Raw genomic sequence first — 25,404 nt, 5'->3', positions numbered from 1 at the left:
CATACGTCTGACAATGATATTTGTTTATGCTCGTACGTATGCCGCATTTCATGCTCAGCACAATCGCAACGCCCAAGTCACAGCCACCGTATCAGCGCTTGATCCGCCGGCCACCAACCACAATGTGTATGCCAAACAAATCTCCAACAAACACCATCCAATGCTTTCTATGAATGTTATTACAATCTTAAGAGCTCACCAACACTCGCATCCCAATTCTGCGCCTTACCCATAACCTCCACAAATCCAGCAAAGCTATCCATGGCCTTCTGCGCCTCATTATAGCTCATATGCTCAGCATCCCAGCTGAACGACAAGCAAACTGACTTCTTGTCGCCAGCCAAGAACCCGGTGATGGTCAGACCGTTGTCCATACGTGTCAACATCTCAAGTTGTGTCATGCCATTGGGGTTAGGCGTCGTATTCGGCGCTGTAGGCAACCAGTTGAAGCTCTGGCGCCTGATCAGAGGCAAGATGGCTTCAGCGTCCCTTTCTCGCTCTGCCCATGTCCTCGAGTCGTCTGCCGATAGTGGATCTCGCAGGCGGTCGATGATGCGGAAGAATGGGGTGTGCGCGTATGCACTGTTCTGCTCTTCGTCTTTGGTGACTTGCTGCATGAACGCCACCACGCTCTTCGCTTGACTGACAGGGATGCGATCGAAGACGTATTCGGTCGTGCAGCCTGAGACATCGAGTGGGTTGCCGCTGTAGTTCTCACGCTCCAGTGCCGAGTAGTCGGAGCTAAAGGGCCAGGTTCGTGCGGCATTGATGGTTCCGAAGACTGCTTCCTTCCCACCAGTTTGTGCGATGTTGAGGACGGCAATTGCAGCCTTCACCAGCATGAAAACCGGGACATTGTGCTCAGACTTCAGCTTCGCCATATCCTGTACCTTCACCATCCGCCTCACGCCCTTCTGCGCCCTTCGCTTCTCAGCAGCTGTCACGCGACGTTCTCCTCGCCGAGACTTGGCGCCGTTCCAACGAGACCAGCCAGCATCAACGCCCTTAAAGAATTCCGGCGCTCGTTGTGTCGGCCAAAGACTGCTTTCTGGAACAGAAGCAACACCAGCCATCTTGTTCGTCCAGTAAGTGATACCGTTCTCAGCCTCTGTGCCATGGCGATGCTGGTAGAAAGCATTCGCATAGTCCTTGAATGGCGCATGTGGCACAGGTGTGCTCTCACCAGTCAGCAACGCCGAGATATCCTCGAGCCATAGCTTGGTCATGCTCATGTCGTTCGTTGCATGAGAAGCCACAAAGATAAGCCCAGAGCTGCCGTCACTGCGAATCTTGGCGAAGTGGATTCGTGCAAGTGGTCCAGGAACAGTCGCGCAGTCTAGCTCGGGATGATCAAGGAGGAGTGTGTTCAAATCCTCCTTCGTTTCTACTTCCCAGCCAGTTGTGCATGCCACCCGCAGCCATTCTTCCGTGTTTCGTACCGACACAAGGAGCATCAGACCCTCATCATCCTCCACACCCATAGATCGCAAAGTTGGATGATACTTCAAGCTCTCCATGACTGCAGCCTCGAGCTGTCGACTGCTAAACTTTGTGTAGAAGCTGAAACGCAGATTCCAGGAAGTTGGTCTCGAGTTGTGGCAGAAAATCGCATCCCAGTCTGGCAAGGGCATGACATCCTCGACATCTTCCCATCGCAAACCAACGCTGTTCAAGGTCTCTGTGACAGCTACTTTTGTACTTTCGAATGCACTTTGATCTCCCTGAACATGAGGCACATCCTGTAGAGTTGGCGGTCCTTGCCTCGTCGGCTTCATTGCTGCCAATTTCGAGGCTCGCTCGGGTCTGGAATCTATCAAGGTAGCTTGATCTTGAATAGTATCACAGATTTTGAAGTCTTCAACGGTAATATCGCGGCCGAGTTGCTTCTTGACCATGCCCGAAAGCTGCATCATCATCAGAGAGTCCGCGAAGCTGTTGAGGTCGGCTTCTGGAGTCAAACAGTCGGTCCCGCTAATGACTTGCCAGATCTTGATTAGAGAGTCGATGGTTGGTGCGGACTTGTCTACGCCTTGGTGCTGCTGTTTCTTGAGGTACTCGCGGACCATGGCTCGCAGCTCAACTTTTCTGACCTTTCCAGAGGCGGTTGTAGGCCATGCGTCCAGACCGAGATCCTTCTTGAGCTGAAGTACCATCTTCGGCGCGAAGGCAGGTCCAAGATCGTGAGATGTGGCGTTCTTGATCTCGCTGGCGTTGATCACAGACCCAGGCTTGTTGGTGATGATGGCGATTGGCACTTCACCAGCCATCTCGTCTGGCACACCCACCACTTCGGCAGATGCAATACCTTCCATCTTACGTAGGTAGTCTTCGATACTAGCAGGAGAGATGTTCTCGCCACCTCGAATGATCATGTCCTTGTACCGACCAGAAATTCGCACGGCGCCATCATTCTCCATCACAGCCTGATCACCGGAAACGACCCATTGGACGCCGTCCTCGTCGACGTAGAAAACAGAAGAATCGACATTCGGGTCCGCATAGCCGTGTAGTACTTGATGTCCTCCGTTGTGTAGCTCACCGGCCTGACCTCTTGGCACAAGCTTCTTGGTTCCAGGCTCGCAGACCTTGACGGTCGTGCCCCTCGCACACTTGCCAGAAAGAACTTCACCATCCCTCACGACGGTCGTCTGATCTTCTGGCCAGATCAGTGTTCCAGCGGACTCGGTCATACCGTAGCTTGTGTATGAAGGGACCTTGAGGCCATGAACGCAGGCATCAATCACGCTGGGTAGCACACCAGCGCCACTGACATCGACACTGACAAGCGTGCTGAGATCCGCTTGACCAAAGTATGGATGTGCCAAGACAGCTTGTGCTGTCGTCGGCACTAAGCTCATATGTGTGGTCTTGAAGAGGTCGAAGCACTCCAACGACGCCTGGGCTTCGAATGCTTCTGATGGCAGAACGACAGTAGCGCCTGCATACCAGAAACACAGTGACCAAGCAATGCCGTAAGAATGGAAGTTAGGCAGATGCTGAACCAGCTTATGGCCAGAAGTGATCTGCCTCGCCTCCCTGTAAGCAGTGCCTGCGTTGACGCACATGAAGCTCGACATATTACAAGGCTTTGGCAGCGAAGTCGTTCCGGACGTGAAGATGGTCATGCATGTATCTTCAGGGCTGACAACATCTGGAGTGTCTGGTGGTGTTAGGTCGCCAGACATCACATCGACAAGACCAGTCCACGATTCGAGGTTCTCGGCGTCATTGCGATTTGCAAGCAACTTTACAGGAATTGCCTTCTGAGCCTCTGCGGACAGGCTTTGCTCGAGTTGCTTCGCGATCGTCGCATCTGCACAGAGTACGACCGCTGGTTGAGTCATGGCAAGCATGTGTGAGATTTCCTTGCTGCGAGTCGCGACCTTGGGGTTGATTGGAACCAACGGCGAATGAAGGTATGCTGCTGCCCAGAAGAACAACGCCCATTCTGCCTGCGTGTTGACAAGAGTGGCAATCGGTCGTCTCTCAATGTGCGTCAGTCGGTTCAATGCTGTGGCAAGTCTTCGTGCGCCGCGATCCAGATCTGTATAAGTCCATTGTAAAAAATCCCCATCAATGTGCTGGCTGCCGACCCAATGCAAGTCGGCGGGCTTCTGGTGCCGCGATATCAAGGCTGTAGCGTTTGGTCGTGAGTTGACAGAATCCTGCCAAAGTTGCAAATGCGATATGTCCGTCCTTTCGACTGGCGGACCCGCCGCAATGGAAAGTTGTGTTGCAGCCATGTGATCAAAGGCCGGAGAGACACGTAATAAGTGGAGTGGAGGTAAAAGGTCAGCGAGGCATGGACAGTGTATATTATATTACTATGCAAGATAGGAGACCCTTGATGACCACCGACCCTGCGGTTGGACAGACTACTAAAACCGAATAGAGGTTGAGATCTCTGTTACTGATGCACCGTGCCTCCTATTGGCTTTGAACGGGGAGACTTTTACAGTGTCGTATTCCACCCGCCAAGATCTCGAGGGTCGTTTCACGTATCCGGCAGAACCTTTTATTGCCCGGTAGCGCAGTTATAGAGGCGGCACGGACACTCACATCGTATCAACGGCAGGCATTCAGATCCTCTGTATGCACAACTACAATAGGCGGCGTACCTGCTTGGCTAAATGCATTAAAATACTGTTTATGGAAGCATTGCTCCAGGATGTTGGACAAGGGCAGCCATGGTTGGCAACCCAAGAAGACGTTTCTCTGCAGATCGAAGTGGGCCTTCGCGTGGTCTTGTCTCGGTGCTCGTATTTTCCCGGGGTGCTGTGGCTCATCTGGCCATGCATGAGCAGAATCCATCATCTCAGCGCGCTTCTCAGTATTGAGTTGGTGTCTTCGCGCTCGCCCGGCCGCCCTTGCATGGCTAATCTGGATAGATTGTAACCCTGTTGAAGTCTTCATTTCGAGGTCCGCGGCGATCAGCAAGACGTCTACGGCCCGCAGCGGTCTCAGGTACGATGAGATGCTGATTCGCTACTCGGCGCCACTCCTGTCGCTTTGGCGCGCCACCCGTGTCGCACCGGTATCGAAGTTTTAGAGGACAGGAATAAAATTGCACAACGCGGAGAACCCATGCGGCCTGCCGTGGCCGTCTGTCCTACGGGACACATACAGAAGCCAATCATTACACCCTCGTACCTTGTCATCTCCACGAGTCGAAAAGAGATACGAATGGACTTCTCCCACACTTCGCAGAACCAGCGAACAAGCTTGCTGATCCATGGAACGCCTCCTTTAACGGTGCCCCGGGCGCCGCCGTATGTGCGATGACTTACACTTCTCAACGGCCGACTGCCAAGGGTCTAAATGATGCCGGGGTGGAAACTCTCGAGAGCCAGTGCGCGTGAGAGGCCTGCTCCTCAATCGTGCATCATTGCTACTCCTCGGTCTTCTGCTTCTATTTGCGAAGCGCTCGTATCCTGATATGCTGCTGATTTGCCAGCCCAAGCGAGCCTACACTCCATCACTCGGTCTTGTACGGTCTTGGTAGTCGAAGATCTTCTGCGTGCCTTTTACTACTCTCGGAGATTGACACAGGCACCACTTTTGACGTCCGACGTCCACACTCTTTTGACGACCAAGCAGTAATTCGACACCGTCCGCCCAATATGGCGTTCTACAAGATGGACACTCCGAGCCAGTCGGTCTACTCTCTAAATGCTCACAGCGACACAAGCTGGGACTCGCGACCACCAACACGCAATGCATATAATAAGGTCTATAGCGCCGAAGAACCCACACTATCGTATCAAGCACTTACGGCTCTACCACACTCACCAGGCTCTTCGCCACTGCCATCTCCAGGCTTCCCACCAGTATCTTCACCAAAATCACCAAGATTCCCACCTGGCTCTTCTCTACTTTCGACCACATCTTACCCTCCAAAGCCTGCAAAACCTATGGGGCCTGGTCCACCTCCCGATGGTGGACTCACAGCATGGCTCCAAGTGCTCGGCGGCTACTTTCTCTTCTTCAACACCTGGGGTCTGATCAATGCTTTTGGCGTTTTTGAGACATACTACAGCGAGATCCTGCTTCCTGGCAAGACTCCCTCTTCGATCGCTTGGATCGGCACTCTTACGAGTTTTCTGTTATGCGCTAGTCCTATATCATGGGGACCCATCTTCGACGGGCTCGACTCACCCCGGTTGCTGGTGATCTTCGGCTCCTTCTGCGTCGTCTTCGGCATGATGATGACGAGTCTGTGCTCTGAGTACTGGCAATTGATGCTCGCTCAAGGCATTGTGGTTGGAATTGGAGGTGGGTCGCTCTTCATCACGGCTACCTCGATCTTGCCGAGTTACTTCTCCAAAAAGCGAGCTCTGGTTATGGGCCTTTCTGCATCTGGAAGCTCGCTGGGTGGTATCATATACCCGCTGATCTTCAGAAATTTACAACCAAAAGTGGGCTACGGCTGGGCTGTGCGGGTCATGGCTTTCATTGCCTTAGCTACTCTGGTGATCCCGTGCGTCGTCGTCAAACCACGTATGAAGCCTCCAGGTCGGAGAAAGATCTTCGACACCACCATCCTGAAAGAAATCCCGTACGAGGTCTTTAATCTGGCAACCTTCTTCGGCTTCGTGGGACAGTACATTCCTTACTTCTTCATCGAGCAATTTGCGGGCTCCCATGGTATTGACATGGCGTTCTACATGCTCACCTTTTTGAACGTCGGCTCGATACCTGGACGTATCCTGCCAAGTTTGCTCGCCGACAAGTTCTTCCACCCTCTGCACGTTCTGGCCGTTTGCACTGGAGGTGCCACTCTACTTGCATTCTGCTGGATCGCCATCAAGGACAGTACATCAGGCCTGATTGTGTGGTGCCTCCTGTACGGTTTCTGCTCTGGTGCATTCGTGAGTCTGCAAGGAGCGGCTGTGGCGTCTATGGCCACTGACTTGCGCACGATTGGCACACGCTTCGGCATCAACATGTTCGCTGGGGCTATTGGTATCTTGATTGGCTCGCCCGTGGGCGGTGCAATATTCCCTCGGTCGTGGCCCGGCGCACAGACATTCTGCGGCGTAATGCTGGCTTGCTCCACCGTGTGCATTGTCGCCACTCACCTCGTCTACGAACGTTCCAAGCGAGCTGGCGGAACCAAGCTTGAAGGCTGAGAAGACTACTACTGGCGAGATGGCGAGCATCTCCAGATCGCCACATACGAAACAGCACTATCGTGAGCTCCTTGCGAATATGTCTCACGTGGAACGCTGGGTATTTCAAACCAGTCCGGCTATCAAGCGGATTTTGTCAAGCAGTCTTCCAGTCTCACTGAACAGCAACACGCCGGCGGTCTTCAGATTGCACTACGACCGCCTGGCCAGTCACCCGATCTCCCCACTCGCACCCTTCACATTTCTCAGGCCGATGCAGCTGAAGGGCAGCATATTCAGCGTTGTGACTTAGATCCAAGATGACTGCCATATCTGGCTCTGGGTGGTCAACTTACCCATCACAGTCTTCGCAATTGACACACCGAATACATCCGGAGCCTGGAGAGTCTCTTAGCAACACTGCAACAGACTTTACTTGTTAGAGTGGAACTTACAGTTCGTGCAGGAAACACAGTCGATGCAGCCGGAACAGCTGTTCACATGATCCTGGTCAGCTTCAGGTGGCTCCCAGCAATAGGCGAGATGATTTAAACGACAATCATGCGAGAAGAGCGACTTACCCAGTACAATCTCTACATCTGATATTGCCGGATTTGGCCTTCTTTGGGCCTTTGGAGGAAGAAGTAGATGGAGAGCGGCTGATTGAGCCACCTGCTGGTGCGCCTGGAGAGTAATTGACCGAGATCACGCTTTGTACAGCGGAGGAAATGGTTCTCGGGACATTGTCCCAGAGCGAGAGGTTTTCTGGCCTGGTGTCAGACTCCGAGGCTGGAGTCAAAGTATCGCTGTCACTGTCGTTCATAGCATCAGTGTCTAGGGGCAGATAGTGGGCGATAGTGAGACGTACAAGTCTGACTTCGGAATCTCTTTCTCGGCATCCTTCTTATTCTCGATTTGTTGTTCCTCCAAATCCTTGGGAGAAGCAGGAGCAGCTGGTTTATTGCGAGTCATATTCGATCTTGTCGTGGTAGAGTGAGGTTGAAGCCAACGAAATGCGTTGCCTTCGCTCAGTTTATCGACAAGGCGTGAGACCTGTATCGCGATCGTGCTTTTCTGGCTGAGTATCTACCTAACAGCATACCACGGACACAATCCCGCGGCCATGGAAAGGGCGAGTGTGAGGATGCAGAGCTTGAGGTGCATGGTTCTTATAGCTGAATGGTGCAACGGCAGCTTGCACTTCTTTGGGGCCAAGACGTCATGCCTAGGTTACCTTCACTGACCCCGAACACCACGCCTGCTTCACTGAGCATGAATGGCAAGCCGAGATCAGGCGTGAGAAAGTTTTCACGTGCGGCACGAGTGCGAAAACAAGTCTTGCAGTACAGCTGCTATGTATACAGCTTGGTCAACGTCGATACAGGTATGCATGTCCGACGCTGTACAACTATTTCAGGTCTACGGAGCATGCACCTTCCTGCCCTCGACCATAACCACCGGACCCTCGTACGTATGTCTGGCTTTAAATGCAAAGTAGATAAGGGAACCCAGAACGACCGCAATGAAGATCGGAGAGGCCCAGTTGAAGCCGGACGCCGTAACTGGATACTGGCAGCAGGAATCAGCAGTTGCATCAGAGACTATTGTGGAAATGCGCTTACTTGTTGAGGCCAGCAAGCCCAGAAGAGAGACCACACTGAGTATATGACCGCGAAGGCGTTGACTGGTACTCCGAACCGACCCAGCGAGAATGCTGCGGTCGGTAGTGTCTCTGGGTGCGCGATACGACGCCACAAGACACAGCCGATCGAAAAGGTGTAACATTGTAGGAGTGCGACAGTATTGAGAGCTGTGATGGCGTAGAACGCTACTGGACCTAGAGCAGAGATGTCAGTACTAGAATTGTTATGGGTCGTCAAGTACGGAAGAGCTTACTGCCGATGTAGATGAGGGCAAGCAAGAAAGCGATGAGGCAGCTGAATCGAGCTGCGTTGACGGGAATGTGGCGTTTAGGATCCAAGCTGCTCAGCCACCTTGAGAAAGGGAGTCCCTTGTCCCTCGAGAAGGCGAATAGATCACGGGTCACAGCGGCCAGGTACACGATGTTCGATGCAACGTTAATCAAGATGATCAAGACGAGCAGAAGGTTGATCCAGCCGACACTCATGGACTGCTTGAGGACGTAAAGTGCTGGATATGTCGTTGAGTCGTTCAATGCCGCATCGAGATCCGGCACGTGGTATGCCACCGTCAGGATAGCCGGGAACAACAGCACGAAATTGATGATGTAAACGGAGAGCATGGTCCTTGGTATTGTCGTCGAAGCGTTCTTGACTTCTTCACTCATATGCGCTTAAGCCATTGTCAGTCGTGAAGTTCTACGTTAGCAACAGCCGTGCCTAGGATACTACTCACCAGCTCTGTTGGTCCATACGTTAGCTAACACCACAGTGTTATACGCGAAGAACAGCATCACACTTACGTATCGATTCCCACCTGGGCACTAATTCCGGTGAGCTGCCCTACCAAAAGCGTCAAGCCCATACTGGACCAGCCTCCTTCATTCTGAAAGTCCGCCCAGACCTGCTTGTGCGTGGCCGTAGGGGCCTTGACCCAGACAGGGACAATGTAGCCAAAGTACGCAATGATATGGATGGCGAACACGGCGTTTTGCCAGTATGGCAGGACTTTACTTCCGTACACGTTGCCAATATAGGCGATAATCATCGCGGCGAAGGCCAGGAGTGTACCCTGCCAGGATGGGAACGCGTAGTTCTCATCATTGACCAGAATCATTGTTTGGATCAGGCTGCCGACGACTGGGGACTATATATCAGGCATTGCGGCTGAATAGTTTCGGGTGGTATGGGGTGTACTTACGGAAAATGCCAAGCGCGTTTCCAGCTTGCCATGCCATTGTCGAAGTCCATCTGTTCTGGGGTCAGTCGTAGCATAAGTGTGTCCTAACATCGTACGCACCCAGTGATATAGCTCAAGAATCTCTGCATGTTGGCCGGGGCGAATTCGGATACCCCTGCTTGTGTCAACGCAAGCCTTCCTTAGTGTGTTGATAAGCTCCCGTCTTACAGTGGTATTGAGCCCCAGCAATCGGAGCCATGCTCGCCATCTCCGCCATGCCTGTAGTACCTTGTTAGCAAAGTATAGAACGAGCGGTTTCATCCCTGCACATACTCAGATATACAGGTGCAAATCCCACAAAGTTCCAGATAACGCTATAGATGAGACCAGAACGGCCGCCATCGATTAGAGCAGGCGAGATCACGAACAGGCCAATCTCCCAAGCAGCCGTTGCAATGGCCACGAACGAAGTCATCGACATCTGACGAAAGTGTCGTACCAGCTGCTGTTCTTTCCCCATACGCTGCATATTTACAAGATCCTGTCGTGTAGACTTGGTTGCACGCAGCTCTTCGTCATCGTTCTCGTCAAGGTAGTCTCCAGCGGTATTGACATTGGCTACACTCGCGATCATGTCTTTCATATGGCCAGCCTCGTGGGACTCGCGGTCTGTCGTATTGCCCTGTGTCTCCATCTCGATGGCCATGCCATGTTCACCCGAGATCGGCTGTCGAGCCGACATGTTCTTGCTGAACCTATGAGCCTAGCAGTTCGAATTGCTGACAGAAATCTGATAACAAGCTGATGAGAGAAAGGTGAAAAGGCAAGACGAAGCACCAAGAATGTTGCAGCATGTACCTGAGATCTGTCTGCACTTCAGCCATTCTAGATTGCCGGGCATGCTCCTACCTGTTGTGTCAAGCTTCCATTGGGACTTGCTTGGTATCGGCAAATATGCATATGCCACCGATGCACTATGTGTCCACAGCGATAGCAGCCATGCACTGGGATGTTTAGCAGACGTCGATGGTTGGATCAAAGAACGGCAAGCGAGCGTGGGATGAATGCAGGTTTGTGTGGGCAGAGAGCGCTAGGCTTTTGCACGGAGCACTTATCGTCCTGTGCCTCCAGCTCTATCTTCACCCTGCCGCTTCGCGTGGTATGCAATAGCCACCGACAAGGATCGAGTGGCAGACGCTTCGAGCTCATGGCTTCGAAACTGCCGATAGGCCTTCGCTCCGTAGATCGTGGCGAGCAAGCCGCTGCTTCCTTACGGCAAGCTGCATTGAACACCCTGGCCAGCACGATACTCCCACACCGGCCCGGTGAGCTACTGTAGCAAGGATGCCGTGCAAGGCTCGCACAATGCCGGCCATTCAGCCTCGATTGGACGACTAAAGGCACTTCACCTTGGCAAGCACATCTCTTTTGCGATCGAGCTACATCTCCGGAGCGCGAGCTGCAAGTCTGTTGCCACGCATGGCAGGCCATGCAGTAGCACGGTGCTGATCCGGCCTTGCAGATGGTACCATCGAAGAGCAGCCCTGTTCAATAGACGAATGAAGTAGTCGCTGTAACACCGACGATGCCATCCCGTAGCCTGTTAGCCTGTTGTAGCAAGCATGTTTGGCATAGATGCCTTCAGAACAAGCATGGTGAACTTCGACAGTCTCGGCACTTCGACGCCTTGCCCCAATGGCGGGCAGAAGTCCCTCTTCACTGTCTACACAGGGCATATCTCGCTTGCAAGGAGTCTCACAAATTGCACTATCACAATGAAAGATACCGTATCTTGGCGGCTCAGCATCCCACGCCTCACCACACAGGCCCCAGACAAACAGGACTTGAGAAGCAATATGATCCTGATCCATCGTGTTGCATGAACATGTACCCTAGGCTTGACGCTCTCGGAAGTCAGCTCTTCGGCAGTGGTCATAATACGTTGGTAGGCAGCATGAGATGTGAGACGTCTGCATATCACTGTTAGAATGCCACAGTGTCTGATCGTTCACATAATGGCTTGACGCCTTGTGCAACCACACTGTCCATACCACGACAGCCGAAGTGACAGCAGGCATGGATACACCAACTGGAGGTACCGCACCTGGCCTCACAATAGCGACTGTACTCTTTCTCCTCTGGGCTTTGCTCACACTCATCGTCAGGGCATGGGTCAAAGTCAGTAAAAGTGACAGCTGGGGCAGTGATGTGAGTGTCCAGGCTATATGTCGACAAGCAGGAGCTGATCTACTGCCTCCAGGATACGGTAATCGCAGCGTCATTCGTGAGTACAGGAATAGCTGAATCATGCTCGAAGTCTTGACGTTCCAGAACCTGATACTGTGCGTCAACAGCTTGCCGGGCTCGGAAACGCAGTCGCCATTTTACACGCAATCAACCAGGGCTATGGCAAGCCATTCGATGCACTTGGGCCGCAGGAGACCGCGAATATCGACAAGGCGATCTACACGAGCCAGCTCCTCTACGTGGTAGGCGTCGGCCTCACCAAGACATCTACGAGTGTCTTCACTGGCCGCTTCCTGACCAGAGATGCGAGTCATGTGCGGATGGCTCAAGTACTTATCGCGGCTTGCGGGATATGGACAGCCACGGCAGTGATTGCAATTGGTATCAGAGCACAGCCCCTGACACCATGGAATATCCGGGACGGTAGTGGCAGTATGGTAGGTACCTACCGTGGTGGCGACCTTGTCATGTAAGCCATCATAGAACTGACCTTGCACAGTTCGCAAGATGGGTCGGCGTAGAGCTATCAGGCTATGTGGTCGAGATCATCGCTGTTGGCCTCTCCATCCACTTCGTCTGGGGCCTGAATATGCCCCTCAAGAAACGCCTCTCCGTCTCCACCATCTTCGCCTTCCGACTCCTGTAAGCATTCCTCCCCACCCCCAAAATTCCCCCGCCGACAACTAACCACCTCCAGCGTCGCACCAGTAATAGCCATCCGCCTCTGGCTCCTCTCCCCCTCCTCAAACCCCACCCCCAATAACCCCAACATCCCGGCCTCCGTCTTCACTCAAGCCACCCTCCAACTAACCTTCGTCCTGGCCTCGATAACCTGCCTCAAACCCTTCCTCCGCCCCTTCCACTCCGGCTACGCCGTCAGCGCCGCCCCCTCAGGCGGCTTCAATGCTACTTTCAACACAGGAGGCTACAGCACAGGGGGCAAACGCTCGCGCAACGACCCCTACGTCGACCTCAGCACGGCGGGGAAATCCGCCGCCACCACCTCCCAACTATCCAGAGGGAGCAGGGTGGATGGCAAAGACGGCGGCACGATAGTATTAACGGATATCACTACCTCCCCTTCCGACGAAGTGGTGGATGATAGGGATGGCGAGGCGCCTTTGGTCGTGCGAGCGGATTACCAGGGTCACGTGACTAGTGTCATCACGCACGGGGCCGGGAGCGAGCAAGTCCGCCCGCCGTCGAAGAAGATGAGTATCTCCATGACGAAAGAATGGGGGGTTCGATATGATGACAGTGGAAATCATCGGGGACCGGCACGACGGGCGCCGGGAGGGCTGTAGATGCGAAGTGCCTGATGGAATGGATGCCAGAATACAAGGAGCTGCCGTCTCGTTCGTGTCTAGCCGACGTCGATGCTATATACCAGTGCTATACATCCGTAGCAACAACAACGCACCCACGAAGCAGTGCCTTCAAGCTTGTCTAGCCCACCAGCCCAAAGCACGTCCCGTAGCGCGGACGGACGGCGCCAGATGGAAAAAAACGCCATACCATGCAAATGCAAAACGCCCACGCTAGAAGAATAATAACCCCATTTCTCATAACACTCATCAAACACGTCAATCGTCCACAAAACATTGCCCCTGCACACCCCAATCACCCAGCCATAATATCCTCATCCCCGTCCTCCAGCTCCTCCATGAAATCCCCTTCCCCGTCCATCCCCCTCCCTGCTACCATAGGCGCCTCATAGCTCAGATCCATCTGGTCCGCCAGATCCGCCGCATCTGGCCCGGCTCGCTTCTGTCGTTTCTGGAATTCCACGTACTCCTTCGTCAATTGTAGTCTTCGATCCGCGTCGCGGACGGAGGTGATAAGGCTCTCTATCCGCTTGGTCTGCTGTTCGAGCTCGTCGTCTTGGACTGCGGGAGTGATGTCGAAATGGAAGCGGAGGACGGCGTTCGCAGCTGTGTCGTTTGGGGAGGGGGTGATGGAGGCATGGAGTTGTTTCTGTCGGATCATTTCCCCAACCATCTGCAATGTCTGCTCGGAGGAGAAACCAAGGTACAACCCCACCCTCTCAATACTCAACGCTGCATACCTCTTCTGCAAATCCTGCACGCGGAACCTCAACAATGCCTCCCTCACCTCACGCACCGCCCGCAAATTCCCATCATTATGCCACGTCTGCATCCCCGCCTCCATCTCCGCCTGTAATTTCCGCCAGTCCCGTTGCTCGAAACAATCGGCGAGCGCTTCGTAGGGTCTGGCGACCGAACGGATACTCTTCATTACTGCCCCGTCGTGGGTTCGGGGGAGGGGGTATCTTTTCCCTTGGTCAAGGAGGCCGACAAGGATCCATTGGGCGTAGGCTTCCGATTGCATGGCGCTGGCTGCGTGTTGGGAGGAAGGGGTGAGGATGATGTATTCGAGGAAGAGGCGGGCGCGGGGGTAGTTGCGTTGGCCTAGGTAGATTCGGGCGCCTAGGAGGTAGTATTCGAGTATGTATTCCGGTTTTAGCTTATGGCTGAAGCCGGATTTGGTGGTGATGAAGGTGTTGCTTAGGTCGGTGTCTTCGCCGGGATAGTCTTCCGGCACGTTCTTGGTGGGTTCGGAGGGGAAGGCGTAGATGTCTTTGTTGAGGATGGGGAGGGCGTGGGAGGGGACGGCTTGGTCGAGGCAGGTACGCAGGATGAGGAGGTGCATGGAGGTGAAGGTGCCGGCGGTGGGGTCGAGGCGGAGGAGGCCGGTGGTTGCGGCTGTGAGGTAGTCGACCCCTGCTGCGGGGACGCATTCGAGGACCCAGGCGATGAGGACGCGGAATTCCTCACCGACGTAGCGAGCCTGGATGGGGTCGAAGGTGGTGAGGAAGGTCGCTGCGAGTGGGAGGTGTGAGTCGAGGGTGGTGGATGCTTTGGGTGCGAGGTTGACTTGGGCGTTGAGGGCGTAGAGGTAGGGGATTGTGTTTGTGGCGGGGTCGAGCAGTTCGAGGATGTTCTTCTTTTCGATCTGTCTCGTCCATGTGGCGTTCGGTTGCTTCTCGAGACTCTTTAGGAATTTGTTGGCGAGGTCGTCGTACTTCTTCGTTGATAGGGAGGAAGTGTCATCAGGCGGGAAGGACAGCAGGGTGGATACTGCGTCTGCCATGGTTGGTAGCGGTGTTGGTATTTGTACAAGCAGACTATCGAGGTCTTGATATCATGCTTGATGGAACAAAGTTGATGTGTGCAGCAAGTCGGCGTGTTTAAAGCTGTTCGAATGTCTGTTTGTCACAAGGCTACGAAGCTCCATATACACCGTAGCTCCCTCCACATGAACAATGATTCAATCGACGTGTCCGGCCTATAGTTTCTCCGAAGCCGCGATCGTTATCCGTTATCGAGGACTCAGGGTCCAAGCATTCAGCATGGATTAAACAGCATACACAAGACGGTCTGACTGTCTCTCCTCCGCTACGTTCCTCTGCTGGCGGAGGGATAGGAGCGGACAATTATCATGGCTGCTCTACACACAACCAGTCCCTACCGAGAATGCATACTAACGAGAAATGATATCGAAGCTCTCATTGCCGAGGGACGGAAGATAGTAATACTAGACGGCAAAGTGATCAAGCCAGACGCATGGCTTCCCTACCACCCAGGTGGTGACAAGGCTATCCTTCACATGGTTGGTCGAGATGCGACGAACGAGGTCAAGGCTTTCCATTCCCGGGAGACGCAGGACTTCATGCTCAAGTATCAGATTGGCAGGATAGAAGGACCATGGGTCGACTTTCTGCCACCGATACAGGGTGGTGTGTTTAGGACGAAGGATATGCAGGGGGCAGAGGATGGAAGGAGTTCGGCGGAGAGGGACTCATCAGACCGGGATAGTTCGGTGGAACTATCGCCCATCTTCGATGCAACAGAAAGTTCATCCTACCTCAGAAGAAGGAAGAGCAATGGTGCTGCCAATGATGACTCCTCCGCAACCTCACTTTCCGACATGGAGCTCAAGGAGCCGACGCAGACCTCCAAGAAAGCCAACAACGACAACCATCCAGAACTCCTCTACGACCTCGACGCCTACCCGGATCTAAACCCCACCACCCAAGCGAACATCAACCAAAAATACAAACTCCTCGACGCCCGCCTGCGCGCCCAAAACCTCTACGCCTGCAACTACACCGCCTACTTCTACGAACTCCTCCGCTACACTCTCCTCGCCCTACTAGCCTACTCCTGCCTGCAAACCCACCACTACATCCCCTCGGCCCTCTTCCTCGGAATGCTCTGGCACCAACTAACCTTCACCGTGCACGACGCCGGCCACATGGGCATAACCCACTCCTTCCACCTCGACAGCCTCCTCTCCATCCTCGTCGCCGACTTCCTCGGCGGCCTAAGCGCATGCTGGTGGAAACAAAACCACAACGTCCACCACATCGTCACCAACTCCGCCGAGCACGACCCGGATATCCAACATATGCCTTTCTTCGCCATCTCGCCCCGTTTCTTTGGCAGTCTGAGAAGTACTTACTACGACCGCATCATGGCCTTTGATTCCGTGGCGAAGTTCACGTTAAAGTATCAACATTACCTCTACTACCCCATCCTCTGCTTCGGCCGCTTCAACCTCTACGTCCTGAGCTGGCAGTACATCATCCTCGGCCAAGGCCCACGCAAGGGTCCCGCGCGCTACCATCGATACCTCGAGATGCTAGGCCAGGTCTTCTTCTGGTACTGGTTCGGATACCTCGTCGTCTACCGCAGTATCCCCACCGCTTGGGAACGGATACTATATATTGCCATCTCCCACGCCGTGACCATGCCCGTACACGTGCAAATCACACTCTCCCACTTCGCCATGTCGACCGTCGATCTGGGACCCGCGGAGTCCTTCCCACAGAAGATGTTACGCACGACCATGGACGTCGACTGTCCGTGCTGGCTGGACTGGTTCCACGGTGGGTTGCAATTCCAAGCTGTGCATCATTTGTTCCCTCGCATGCCGCGACATAATTTACGCCGGGCGCAGGGGTTTGTGAGGGAGTTTTGCGAGGATGTCGGGATCCCTTATGCGATTTTTGGGTTTGTGGAGGGGAATGGGAAAGTGATTGGGCGGTTGGGGGAGGTGGCCAAGCAAGCGAGGATGTTGGCGGGGTGTCAGAGGAGTATTACTGTCGGGGAGGTGTTGGACGGGCATTAAATAGACAGCCGATATGGAATGCTGGCCAGGTTTTCTTCCAGCAAAAGACAAAGTACGAATTTCCTGCCTCGCTCCTCTCCCAGGACAGGTGCCCCCTGTGCTCGTGACGAAGCCTGTAGATTTTCGTGTTCGTATTGGCGACGATGCATCGATCGTTTTCGTCGTCATCGTCTGCTTCGGTAGCCCGCCTGTGATTGCACACCATGTCTTTTTACCCCTCCATTTCTTCATTCTTTCGGAAAGCCGGGGACAACGAAACGAAGCGGGGCTTGAGTCGAGCAGAATTTGCCTGCTCATTGGTGACCCTCCCTTTCACTTCCCACTTCCATTGCTCGGTGTGGTTCTCGGCCGTTTTTCAAAAGCATTATAGTACATTTGGACACAACCCCTTTACATCGTGTTTACTTTGGAAAGTAACGAACCTGGGCGTAAGTTTCATTCACCTACATCTGGTGCTCAGACCTCTTCTAACGACTGTTCCAGGCATGGTTTAGTGGTATAATACTTCTTTAGCATTCACTTCAAGCGCCTGACAGCTTGAGTGGCGAATAGAAGTGGTCCTGGGTTCGATTCCCAGTGCGTCCAACTCTTTTGCTTTTTGCCATACCTTGATGTGGGTCGACGAAGTCACTTTTTCACGATGCTGTTATACAACGTCATGAGGTGAAGCCATACTGGCTGCCCTGTTTGCCCTCTGAAGAGAAGGCGTCCACCATGATGGAACGCCTGGCTGAGAGGATGAGATTGTACAGGTGTTGGTTGATTTACATAGTGGAGGTCAATCTCTCAAGACTTCTTCCATGTCGTTGGAGGAAGATGTTATTGCGAGCTTATTTCGAGTGGGATAGATTTATGAAAGGTGCTTGTCTGGACCGGATGGTCTTGTGCACTATGCGGAGCTCGGGGGGTATTCTGTTGATGAAAGGAGGGTGGTTGACGACGTGGAAGAAGAATATGAAGTATCACACAACATCCGTCGCCCTGCGGAACGTAGCCAGCACAATGCGCTCGGTTTGTCAAGAGATTCAGCTTGTCGGCTGTCAGCGAAGCGGACAAAACCCTGTCATCGCCACCGCCGGTCCTACTTCATAACCTTGTCGACCTCACACTATCGGGAAAGAACAGCAAGGGAAGCAGTCGATAGTTCTCAGCATACATGTCCGTTTCAGCAGACATATAGTCGACGGGATCGTGCCGAGGGAACGGAGTACTCCGTATCACAGGCGCGTACTGCGATATATCCAGATCGATCAAGGCCAGCAGCGTAGAATCGTCCGAATCTGTGTTTGAAATACGACATTCTCATCTGGTGCCCTGGTTCCAGAGTGCGTGGGAGCAAGATGTTTTTCTGGAGGTAGGAGTCATGCGCTTGCTTTAGTCTACTAGGGCTTCGATTGTCTTATGATGATGGGAGAAGACGTGACTACTGTCTGTGAGCACGAAATTTCGCTATCCAGGTCTGAAGGTGAGATTTGCGTGCTGCGCTACGGGAAATGGTAGAGGTAAGTTAGACGGCTCTCGTGTGTTCCTTGGGGCCTGTTGAAAGCTTGCAGACGTCTCATCGCAAGCGCATGGTCGGGACACTAGGAGACGGTTCTGGGGATGTAGACAGGTGACCGCCTTGGCGTAGCATCCTTGGTATACATCATATTGTGCGGACTGTCCATTGGAGAGACTGATTGATCCTCAGCCACAACGACTGTTCGACCCGTTGTCGTTGGCGCGAACAGTGCTGTCATTTGCGAGTTGTAGCGGTTCCGCATGAGCTATACAATGCGTTCACACTTCAATCATTGATCATCTTGGAGTGTTTCCAGGAGACTCTGCAATCGCATGTCCGCGATGTGATGGACATGCAACACCCTGGAAGGTTGCTCTGGCGATGCTCAACTGACTCGTGCCAACAGCGGTCTAACGTGGGGTGCAAGGCGAGCCCTGCAGATCGACGAACGCAGGAACGGCAACTCTAGCTGCCACTTTCTTCCGTTACTGTTTCTGCTGTCTATGTTGTGGAGGATGTGTCGATTGTGAAAGGTACGTACACGGATACATTCATCTCCTGGCACTGTCGGATCGTTGGATCGTCGGAGGATCAGATTGTTTGGTAAGGAGACAGGGCGTTGGACAACAACACGATGGCGTTCTTGTTTGGGCGGAACAGGCAGAGGACGGCGCAGGATATGGTGCGGACGGTCAAAGAGCTGCTGTTGAGATTACCCAAAGAAGAGGGAGCTTCGTCAAAGGTCAGTCGTAGCGTGGAGGACCTGGAGAAATGCCATTGCGATCTCTCACACTACGAACATTAGACTGAAGAAGAGCTCTCCCGCAACCTCACACAGATGAAAGCGACTCTCCAAGGCACACCCGAAGTCGAAGTCGCGCCCGACGCCGTCACCCAGCTCGTCCACCACATCCTCGCCGAAAGCCTGCTCCCAATCCTAGTCGACAACATCCACCGCCTCCCCTTCGAAGCGCGCAAAGACACCCAAACCATCATCTCCAACGTCTTCCGGTTTAGGAACCCCGGCAGCACCTCCCCCGAACCCGACGCCCTGAAAGAAGTCCTGCGCCAACAACCCGAGATCATCATCGCCCTCTGCAACGGCTACGACCGCCGCGAATCCGCCGGAGCCTGCGGCGGCATCCTGAAAGAAGCCCTGAAATGGGACGCCGTGGCCGCCGTCATCCTCTACGACGAGCCCTCCCCTACGGGAAAAACAATCGACATCTACAACGACGTCGACGTGACCGCCCCGAGCACAGGAAAGGGAATCTTCTGGTCCTTCTTCACCTGGATCGACACCTCGAGCTTCGAAGTCAGCGCCGACGCCTTCGACTGTTTCCGCCTGCTCCTAACAAAGCACAAACAGCTCGTCTCCCAATACATCAGCACCAACTTCCCCCTCTTCTTCGACAAATACAATTCCATCTTGATCAAATCCGACTCGTACGTCACCAAACGCCAATCCCTCAAACTCCTCGGCGAAGTCCTGCTGGATCGCCAGTTCTACGAGGTCATGACGCGCTACGTCGACAGCGGCGAGAACCTCAAACTCATCATGTACCAGCTCAAAGACGACCGGCGCATGGTGCAGTACGAAGCTTTCCATGTGTTTAAGATCTTCGCCGCGAACCCGAATAAGAGTTTCGAGGTGCAGAAGTTTTTGGTGATGAATAAGCAGCGGTTGTTGAAGTTTCTGCCGCGGTTTTTGGAGGAGAGGACGGAGGATGAGCAGTTTTGTGATGAGAAGGCTTGGTTGGTTAAGGCGGTGGGGGGTTTGCCGGATAGTGTGGCGGCGTTGAGGCCGCCGGAGGGGAGGGTTGGCGGAGGTGGGAGTGGAGGGGGTGGGATGCCTGCACAGCAGCAACAGGCTAGTAGTGCGCAGGTGAGGTCGTGAAAACATGGGGATTCTGGATTATGTGGCGGTGGAGGCGCGTGGCAGGTACTGGAGTTTTATGGGGCATGAAGCGTTCGGGGTGGGAGGTTTGATGCGCCATGGCATTATGAGAAGCGCATTGCTCTTTGGCGCGTGATGAATATTGTACAGAGTACTTATGCAATGATGGCTATGACCGCCGATGGCTGTAGCGCTCGAATGAGCGACTTCTACTACGTCTACGACGGTGTCGGGGTTCAGACTTCTCCCCTGACTTCACTTTTGTCGGAGCATCTAGGCTGAAGTTATCTAGCGAGGCTATGTCGTCTTCCCCACGCGCCGTGTGCTTACGGTGATGATGATGTCGACGGTGTTTCCTCTCGCCACGTTGTTCCCGTTTCAGCTTCTCAAGTTCTCGGTACTGTTCCAGCTCCCATTTCTCCTTGTCCCTCGTGCTCTGCTTGAGCTGCTTTTGCGCGTTCTGCATCGCTGCGAAAGGGTCACTAGAGGAGATACGAGAGCGCTCTCGCTCCTTACGTCTGGGGTCGTCGTTGCCCCAGACGTCTTTCTCTTGCACTGCCGTCAGCGTTAGGGCTCCGTCTTCAGCAGAAGCAGAAGCAGGATCGGCATCGGGCTTGGCACGCTTGTTGGAAGCATACCACGGCTTCTGCAATCCCTGCTGGTAACCCGCCGCATTGGAGAATCTCATCGTGACTTGATCCTCCTTACGCTTGCGCTTCTTAGCTTTCTCCGCTTCGACCTCTGCATTCTTTCCCGCCTTCCGTGATGAGGCTTTCTCGTCAGGCACAGGAATCAATTGCAAATGTCCTGCGTGATCGACGAGCGGCGCATCGGCGTCCCGATTCTGACTGTGGTGGACATGACTATGTTCCAGCGCTCGGCGTGCCTGCTGTCCTGCTTCTTCGGCATCTTCACGCGCATACCTGATCTCCCTCGCCGTGTCATCCTCGTCGCGCAATCGTCTTCGCTTACGTTCTCGTGGACGGTCATGCCGGATCCCCGCGGCCTCTTCCGTGGCCGAAGACGGTGGAGGGAGTGCAGCAGCAGCAGGTTTCTCGCCGCGAAGAATCGCGATTCGTCGGCTTGCATCCTCCTCCTGCATGCGCTGTTCCTCCGCCTCCTCCCTGGCCTGAGCGTCGGCTTCATCGCGGCGCACCCGCTCGACATTGGCTGTGTTGTAGACATGCCAACTCTTCTTGCCTAGGAGGTGCAGAGGCATGGTGTGCGGATGCAATGATGATGCAATGCAGATCGGTATCAATATTGATTTTCACCCAGTCATGAACCTAGAGCTTCTTACCAAAGCATTCAACATCGGCTACTGCTGCAACAAGCTATCCTATCGATAATCGATACTCTACCGCTTCCGGACTCCGAGCAAGCAAAAAGTTCCGAGAGATCAACGACAGGGATGTGAGATGCCTTGTTGCGGCAAGACCTCGCGTGTAAAATTGCCCGCGCCAGCGAATAGATGAAGAGAGGCTGTCTATCCATGTCTTTGATAGCCATGCAGAATGCTTGCACATGCTTTCCAATAATTGTGCATACTGAACCGGCACCAAAAGACCAATCATCTCAGACAGCTGATACAAGGTATTCGCCGATTCAGCTCATCCCAGCGCCGCCGCTTACGTTACATGCTTGACGCATATCGCGACTCGGCCAGGCGCATGAGCAGAGGGACGCAAGGCTGAGGAAGCTGAGGAGGCATTTATCTCGTGGTGCATCCTCCTCGTACTACCCTTTGCTCAGCACAATCACCGTAATTATGTTTTACGTTCGAAGGACATAATGTGCATCTGACGACAATCATTATCGCGATCGGACTCGACTACAATTTATACTTCATCTAGCTCATCGGCGTGAATCTGGCTATGTCCGTGAACAGGGCAACGCTAACCTCACAACTGCCACTCTAATAAACGCACGATATACCATCCTACCTACCAGGATCCTGGTATTGATCTTATCATCCGAGCAAGAAAAAGGTCGCTTTCTTGCAATCTAAATTACCCACACCTCAACAAATCATCAATACAGTCCAATATTAGTGCTTGCTGGATTACTTGCCAGCCTGGACGAACATCGATACTACGCGGACTTATCAAAAGCCAAAAGAGCTTCCCAAGGTTATACACGAGTGGGTCGCGGTGGAGGCGATTCATGAGAACGGCATCGCACGTGCGAGTTCAACGACAGGTTCAGCATCTTTGCTAGTGAAACTCCACACGGATCTCGGACAATCAGACTGTTTGGTTGTGCACTGCATGCGTTTTCTGGTTTCGCCATAGGTCCAGCGTGCTGTACCTTGTGCAGAGCGAGATCGTCATTATTTTCTTCGCCGATAATAACAATCATTGCTGCTACTGCTTGCTTTGGAGCTCTGATCGCTGCGTTGTTTCACTTCGAGCTGTTGCTGTGCGACACATCCTAGTCCCTTTATTGCGCGACTCGACATTTCTGGTCATTCTAATCGCTGAGCAAGGAATCGTGTATCACTACTCACGAGATCCGCATCGATACGATAGCTTGGGTCGGACACTTACAACCACTATCCATACGAGCACGCGTCGACGACGATGCCAACATATCTACTGCATGGCTTTCGCTGGCCGAGGCCACTAATCCGCATCCACATCATCCTCCAGAACCTCGACGACGCCGCGGCAGAATGGCTCGTCGCACCCCAAACCACAGACACCATGCTCAAGAACTTCCACGAGCTGTATCCCGAAAGCATGGCCCACCTGAACCGATTACGCTTCATCGAACAATACGACCCGACAGATATTGGCGTGGGTTCCGGCAGTCAGCCTTTCGCCTACGTGGCAGATATTGTGCAAGAGGTGAAGTTGGGCGTTTGCGTGGACGAGGTGACGACCAAGGGGATTAAGAATGAGCAGTGGAGTGCTATACTTGAGTTGAGGGATAAGCTGGCGCCGGAGGAGAAGGTGGGCTGGTTTGTCGTGGTTTGTGGGGATGAGGAGAGGTGGGCGCCGCCGACGATCGCGCAGTTGGAGGCTGGGGCGAGGAACGGGTCGTTGAATAGGTCGGATGAGGGATATAGTGATTCTGATGTAGGTCGTACCAGTGGAAGGCATGTGGAAGATGTGCTGACACTGTACCAGGGCAAACCACAGTCGCCGCCAGAAGAGCCTGAGCCGAGAGGGCTGAGGAAGCTTTTTGGCTCGAGGTCGCGACGGAAGAGCGTGAAGAGGTAGGTCGGTCTACTGCTGGGAGCATGACGAGATGTAGACTGACGTGTAACAGCATAAGCCGACCTCCGCTACCAAATATGCCACGATCAACCTCGTCTGGAGATCTGACCCTGCGAAATACACATTCGAATCCTGGCAAGCCGCCACCGATGCCGGGAGCTGCCGCATGACAATCAAAGCAGCCGGGTGGCGTGACGAATGGGAGCACGAGTGGCGCGGCGAATGGTCATAGTCAAGTGAATGGAAAACGATTGAGCAACGGGTCTCTAAATGCGGGCTCGTATGGGCCGAATGGGATGACGAATGGGAGGTTTCATGGTGGGCCTGTTGGTGCGCCGCCGGGTATCATGAACGGGGTCAGCAATGGCCTAAATGGTGTAAGCAACGGACAGCACCACGGTGCTGGAAGTCCTGGCAATAGCAGTAGCGGCGGCGGAAGCAGTATCTCGCCCGCACCCTCGACAAACATGCACGAGCCGAAGATGTTGGGCAATGCTCAGTTTCAGGATGCGCAGTTTGCGAATGCACATGCCAGACAGCAACGGCGACGAACGACTATTGGTGAGCGGAGCATAAATGGTATGTCTGCGCCAGCGGTGCTAGAGGAGGAGCAGGTGGCGACGCGATGGAATCCGAACGGAGTCGATGCGCCCTTCGAACACAGGTCGTCAAGACGGAATTCGTACGTGCCACAATTCTCCAATTCGCCACGAGCGGGCAGTCCAGACATGTACGGCCGCGGCCTGAGTCCCGTCTCAGCTATGCGGAGTCCGCTCCGAAACGGCCACATGAATGGTGGCGCCATGAGCCCGGTCTCCACCCTCCGCAACGACGGCATCATCCACCGATCACAATCACCGCTGAGTCACGAAGTCATTAGCACGAACGTGTCTCGAAATCAAAGTCCCGCACAAGGTGTGGGTAATATTGCTCGTAACGGCAATGCCTTCCTCCAACAACAACAACAACAACAACAACAGGCCTCTACTCGCGCAAGCCAAGAACACCAAGTCGCTCTCGCCGCACTCCAAGGCACGACCGCCGCCGCCACACCACCGCCCCCAGCCACCTCAACCCCCTCACCAGGCCCTCTCCCACCCCTCGGCCCCGCGCCCCTAACAACAACAACCAAAACCAGCACCGCCCAAAAACTAAAACACCGACTCTCCCTCCAAACCCACCAACCCCCCAGTACCGCCCACCCACCCCCCGCCGTCCCCGAAGAAGACGAAATGGAAGAAATCATCACCATGTCCCCTGCCGTCCGGTCCTTTGAACCCGTGGTCTCGTACCGGAAGTCAAGGTCGAGTTTGGCGTTGTCGGCGATGGGAGGGGTGGGGAAAAATGCGAGTCAGGTTTCGCTGTCGGGCAACTCGCTGAGTGGGAGGAGTTTGACCGCTTCGGCGGGGGAGAGGAAGAGGTATTTTGGGCAGATGGTTGAGGCGGGAGATTTGGTGGCGAGTGGGATTGAGAATGCTTTTGAGCGGTTGTGAGTGCCCGGACTCGTGATGATGGGAAGGAGAGGTGGGGTGGGGTGGGAGGGAACGAGGAAGGAGAGGCTGGTGGGTTGGTCCTGGCAGAGTGGTTACGGCATTGTTGGTCTCTTCTGTTGTTCTTTTGATCTGGCGGGGGTATCACCATTGAGATTCACGATGTAGCGTGGCGCTGGTGGGTGATAGTTGAGTAGTCGTAGGCTCGACGAATTGCGGCGTAATTTGTTTTGCTCATTGGCTCATCGTAGTGCCTCGACGACAACAACAACAATTGACGTGGCTATTCATCTCCAGTGCTTATCATCATCTAAGTCGGTTCGTACATGTTCTTGCTCTCGTACACCACTCCGTAGTTGGGTGCAGCATCCCCGTATGTATGTATTTATGTATGTATGTATGTATGTATGCTCTACCCCACCAAGCCACCGCCCCCACTTCCATTAACTGTATACCACCAGCGTCTCCACTT

At 53.8% G+C, this 25,404-nt stretch overlaps 12 protein-coding genes and 1 non-coding gene across 13 annotated transcripts; 7 read left to right on the top strand and 6 right to left on the bottom strand.

Moving 5' to 3' along the window:
- Positions 1-179: 179 nt before the first annotated feature.
- On the bottom strand, positions 180-3,743 carry LTS14_003529 (uncharacterized protein; the record flags this gene model as incomplete). The annotated part of the gene is made up of 1 exon (XM_064836232.1): positions 180-3,743. One exon carries the CDS (start codon positions 3,741-3,743, stop codon positions 180-182), a length of 3,564 nt encoding a protein of 1,187 aa, XP_064696441.1.
- Positions 3,744-5,120: 1,377 nt separating this feature from the next.
- Positions 5,121-6,629, top strand: LTS14_003528 (uncharacterized protein; the record flags this gene model as incomplete). The annotated part of the gene is made up of 1 exon (XM_064836231.1): positions 5,121-6,629. One exon carries the CDS (start codon positions 5,121-5,123, stop codon positions 6,627-6,629), a length of 1,509 nt encoding a protein of 502 aa, XP_064696440.1.
- A 1,398-nt stretch (positions 6,630-8,027) lies between these two features.
- LTS14_003527 (uncharacterized protein) lies at positions 8,028-8,871 on the bottom strand (the record flags this gene model as incomplete). Its single annotated transcript, XM_064836230.1, has 3 exons — positions 8,028-8,177; positions 8,231-8,445; positions 8,505-8,871. 3 exons carry the CDS (start codon positions 8,869-8,871, stop codon positions 8,028-8,030), a joined length of 732 nt encoding a protein of 243 aa, XP_064696439.1.
- Positions 8,872-9,047: 176 nt separating this feature from the next.
- Positions 9,048-9,577, bottom strand: LTS14_003526 (uncharacterized protein; the record flags this gene model as incomplete). Its single annotated transcript, XM_064836229.1, has 3 exons — positions 9,048-9,388; positions 9,450-9,499; positions 9,549-9,577. 3 exons carry the CDS (start codon positions 9,575-9,577, stop codon positions 9,048-9,050), a joined length of 420 nt encoding a protein of 139 aa, XP_064696438.1.
- A 35-nt stretch (positions 9,578-9,612) lies between these two features.
- Positions 9,613-10,170, bottom strand: LTS14_003525 (uncharacterized protein; the record flags this gene model as incomplete). The annotated part of the gene is made up of 2 exons (XM_064836228.1): positions 9,613-9,707; positions 9,762-10,170. The coding sequence occupies 2 exons, from the start codon at positions 10,168-10,170 to the stop codon at positions 9,613-9,615; spliced, it is 504 nt and encodes a 167-aa protein (XP_064696437.1).
- Positions 10,171-12,109: 1,939 nt separating this feature from the next.
- On the top strand, positions 12,110-12,979 carry LTS14_003524 (uncharacterized protein; the record flags this gene model as incomplete). Its single annotated transcript, XM_064836227.1, has 3 exons — positions 12,110-12,112; positions 12,175-12,317; positions 12,373-12,979. 3 exons carry the CDS (start codon positions 12,110-12,112, stop codon positions 12,977-12,979), a joined length of 753 nt encoding a protein of 250 aa, XP_064696436.1.
- A 316-nt stretch (positions 12,980-13,295) lies between these two features.
- Positions 13,296-14,786, bottom strand: LTS14_003523 (uncharacterized protein; the record flags this gene model as incomplete). Its single annotated transcript, XM_064836226.1, has 1 exon — positions 13,296-14,786. The coding sequence occupies one exon, from the start codon at positions 14,784-14,786 to the stop codon at positions 13,296-13,298; it is 1,491 nt and encodes a 496-aa protein (XP_064696435.1).
- A 348-nt stretch (positions 14,787-15,134) lies between these two features.
- LTS14_003522 (uncharacterized protein) lies at positions 15,135-16,826 on the top strand (the record flags this gene model as incomplete). The annotated part of the gene is made up of 1 exon (XM_064836225.1): positions 15,135-16,826. One exon carries the CDS (start codon positions 15,135-15,137, stop codon positions 16,824-16,826), a length of 1,692 nt encoding a protein of 563 aa, XP_064696434.1.
- Positions 16,827-17,302: 476 nt separating this feature from the next.
- Positions 17,303-17,411, top strand: LTS14_003521. The gene has a single exon. It is a non-coding gene; the product is annotated as a tRNA-Ala (tRNA).
- Positions 17,412-18,961: 1,550 nt separating this feature from the next.
- Positions 18,962-20,224, top strand: HYM1 (Hym1p; the record flags this gene model as incomplete). The annotated part of the gene is made up of 2 exons (XM_064836224.1): positions 18,962-19,069; positions 19,133-20,224. 2 exons carry the CDS (start codon positions 18,962-18,964, stop codon positions 20,222-20,224), a joined length of 1,200 nt encoding a protein of 399 aa, XP_064696433.1.
- Positions 20,225-20,393: 169 nt separating this feature from the next.
- Positions 20,394-21,443, bottom strand: LTS14_003519 (uncharacterized protein; the record flags this gene model as incomplete). Its single annotated transcript, XM_064836223.1, has 1 exon — positions 20,394-21,443. One exon carries the CDS (start codon positions 21,441-21,443, stop codon positions 20,394-20,396), a length of 1,050 nt encoding a protein of 349 aa, XP_064696432.1.
- Positions 21,444-22,926: 1,483 nt separating this feature from the next.
- Positions 22,927-23,612, top strand: LTS14_003518 (uncharacterized protein; the record flags this gene model as incomplete). The annotated part of the gene is made up of 2 exons (XM_064836222.1): positions 22,927-23,441; positions 23,495-23,612. 2 exons carry the CDS (start codon positions 22,927-22,929, stop codon positions 23,610-23,612), a joined length of 633 nt encoding a protein of 210 aa, XP_064696431.1.
- A 126-nt stretch (positions 23,613-23,738) lies between these two features.
- LTS14_003517 (uncharacterized protein) lies at positions 23,739-24,935 on the top strand (the record flags this gene model as incomplete). The annotated part of the gene is made up of 1 exon (XM_064836221.1): positions 23,739-24,935. The coding sequence occupies one exon, from the start codon at positions 23,739-23,741 to the stop codon at positions 24,933-24,935; it is 1,197 nt and encodes a 398-aa protein (XP_064696430.1).
- Between the last annotated feature and the right edge of the window lie 469 nt (positions 24,936-25,404).

The sequence above is a fragment of the Recurvomyces mirabilis genome (genome assembly GCF_035927965.1).
Source record: "Recurvomyces mirabilis strain CCFEE 5264 chromosome Unknown scaffold_7, whole genome shotgun sequence".
Classification (NCBI taxonomy): domain Eukaryota; kingdom Fungi; phylum Ascomycota; class Dothideomycetes; order Mycosphaerellales; family Teratosphaeriaceae; genus Recurvomyces; species Recurvomyces mirabilis.
Note: the sequence above shows the minus strand (reverse complement) of the source record. Positions and strands in the feature narration are given on the sequence as shown.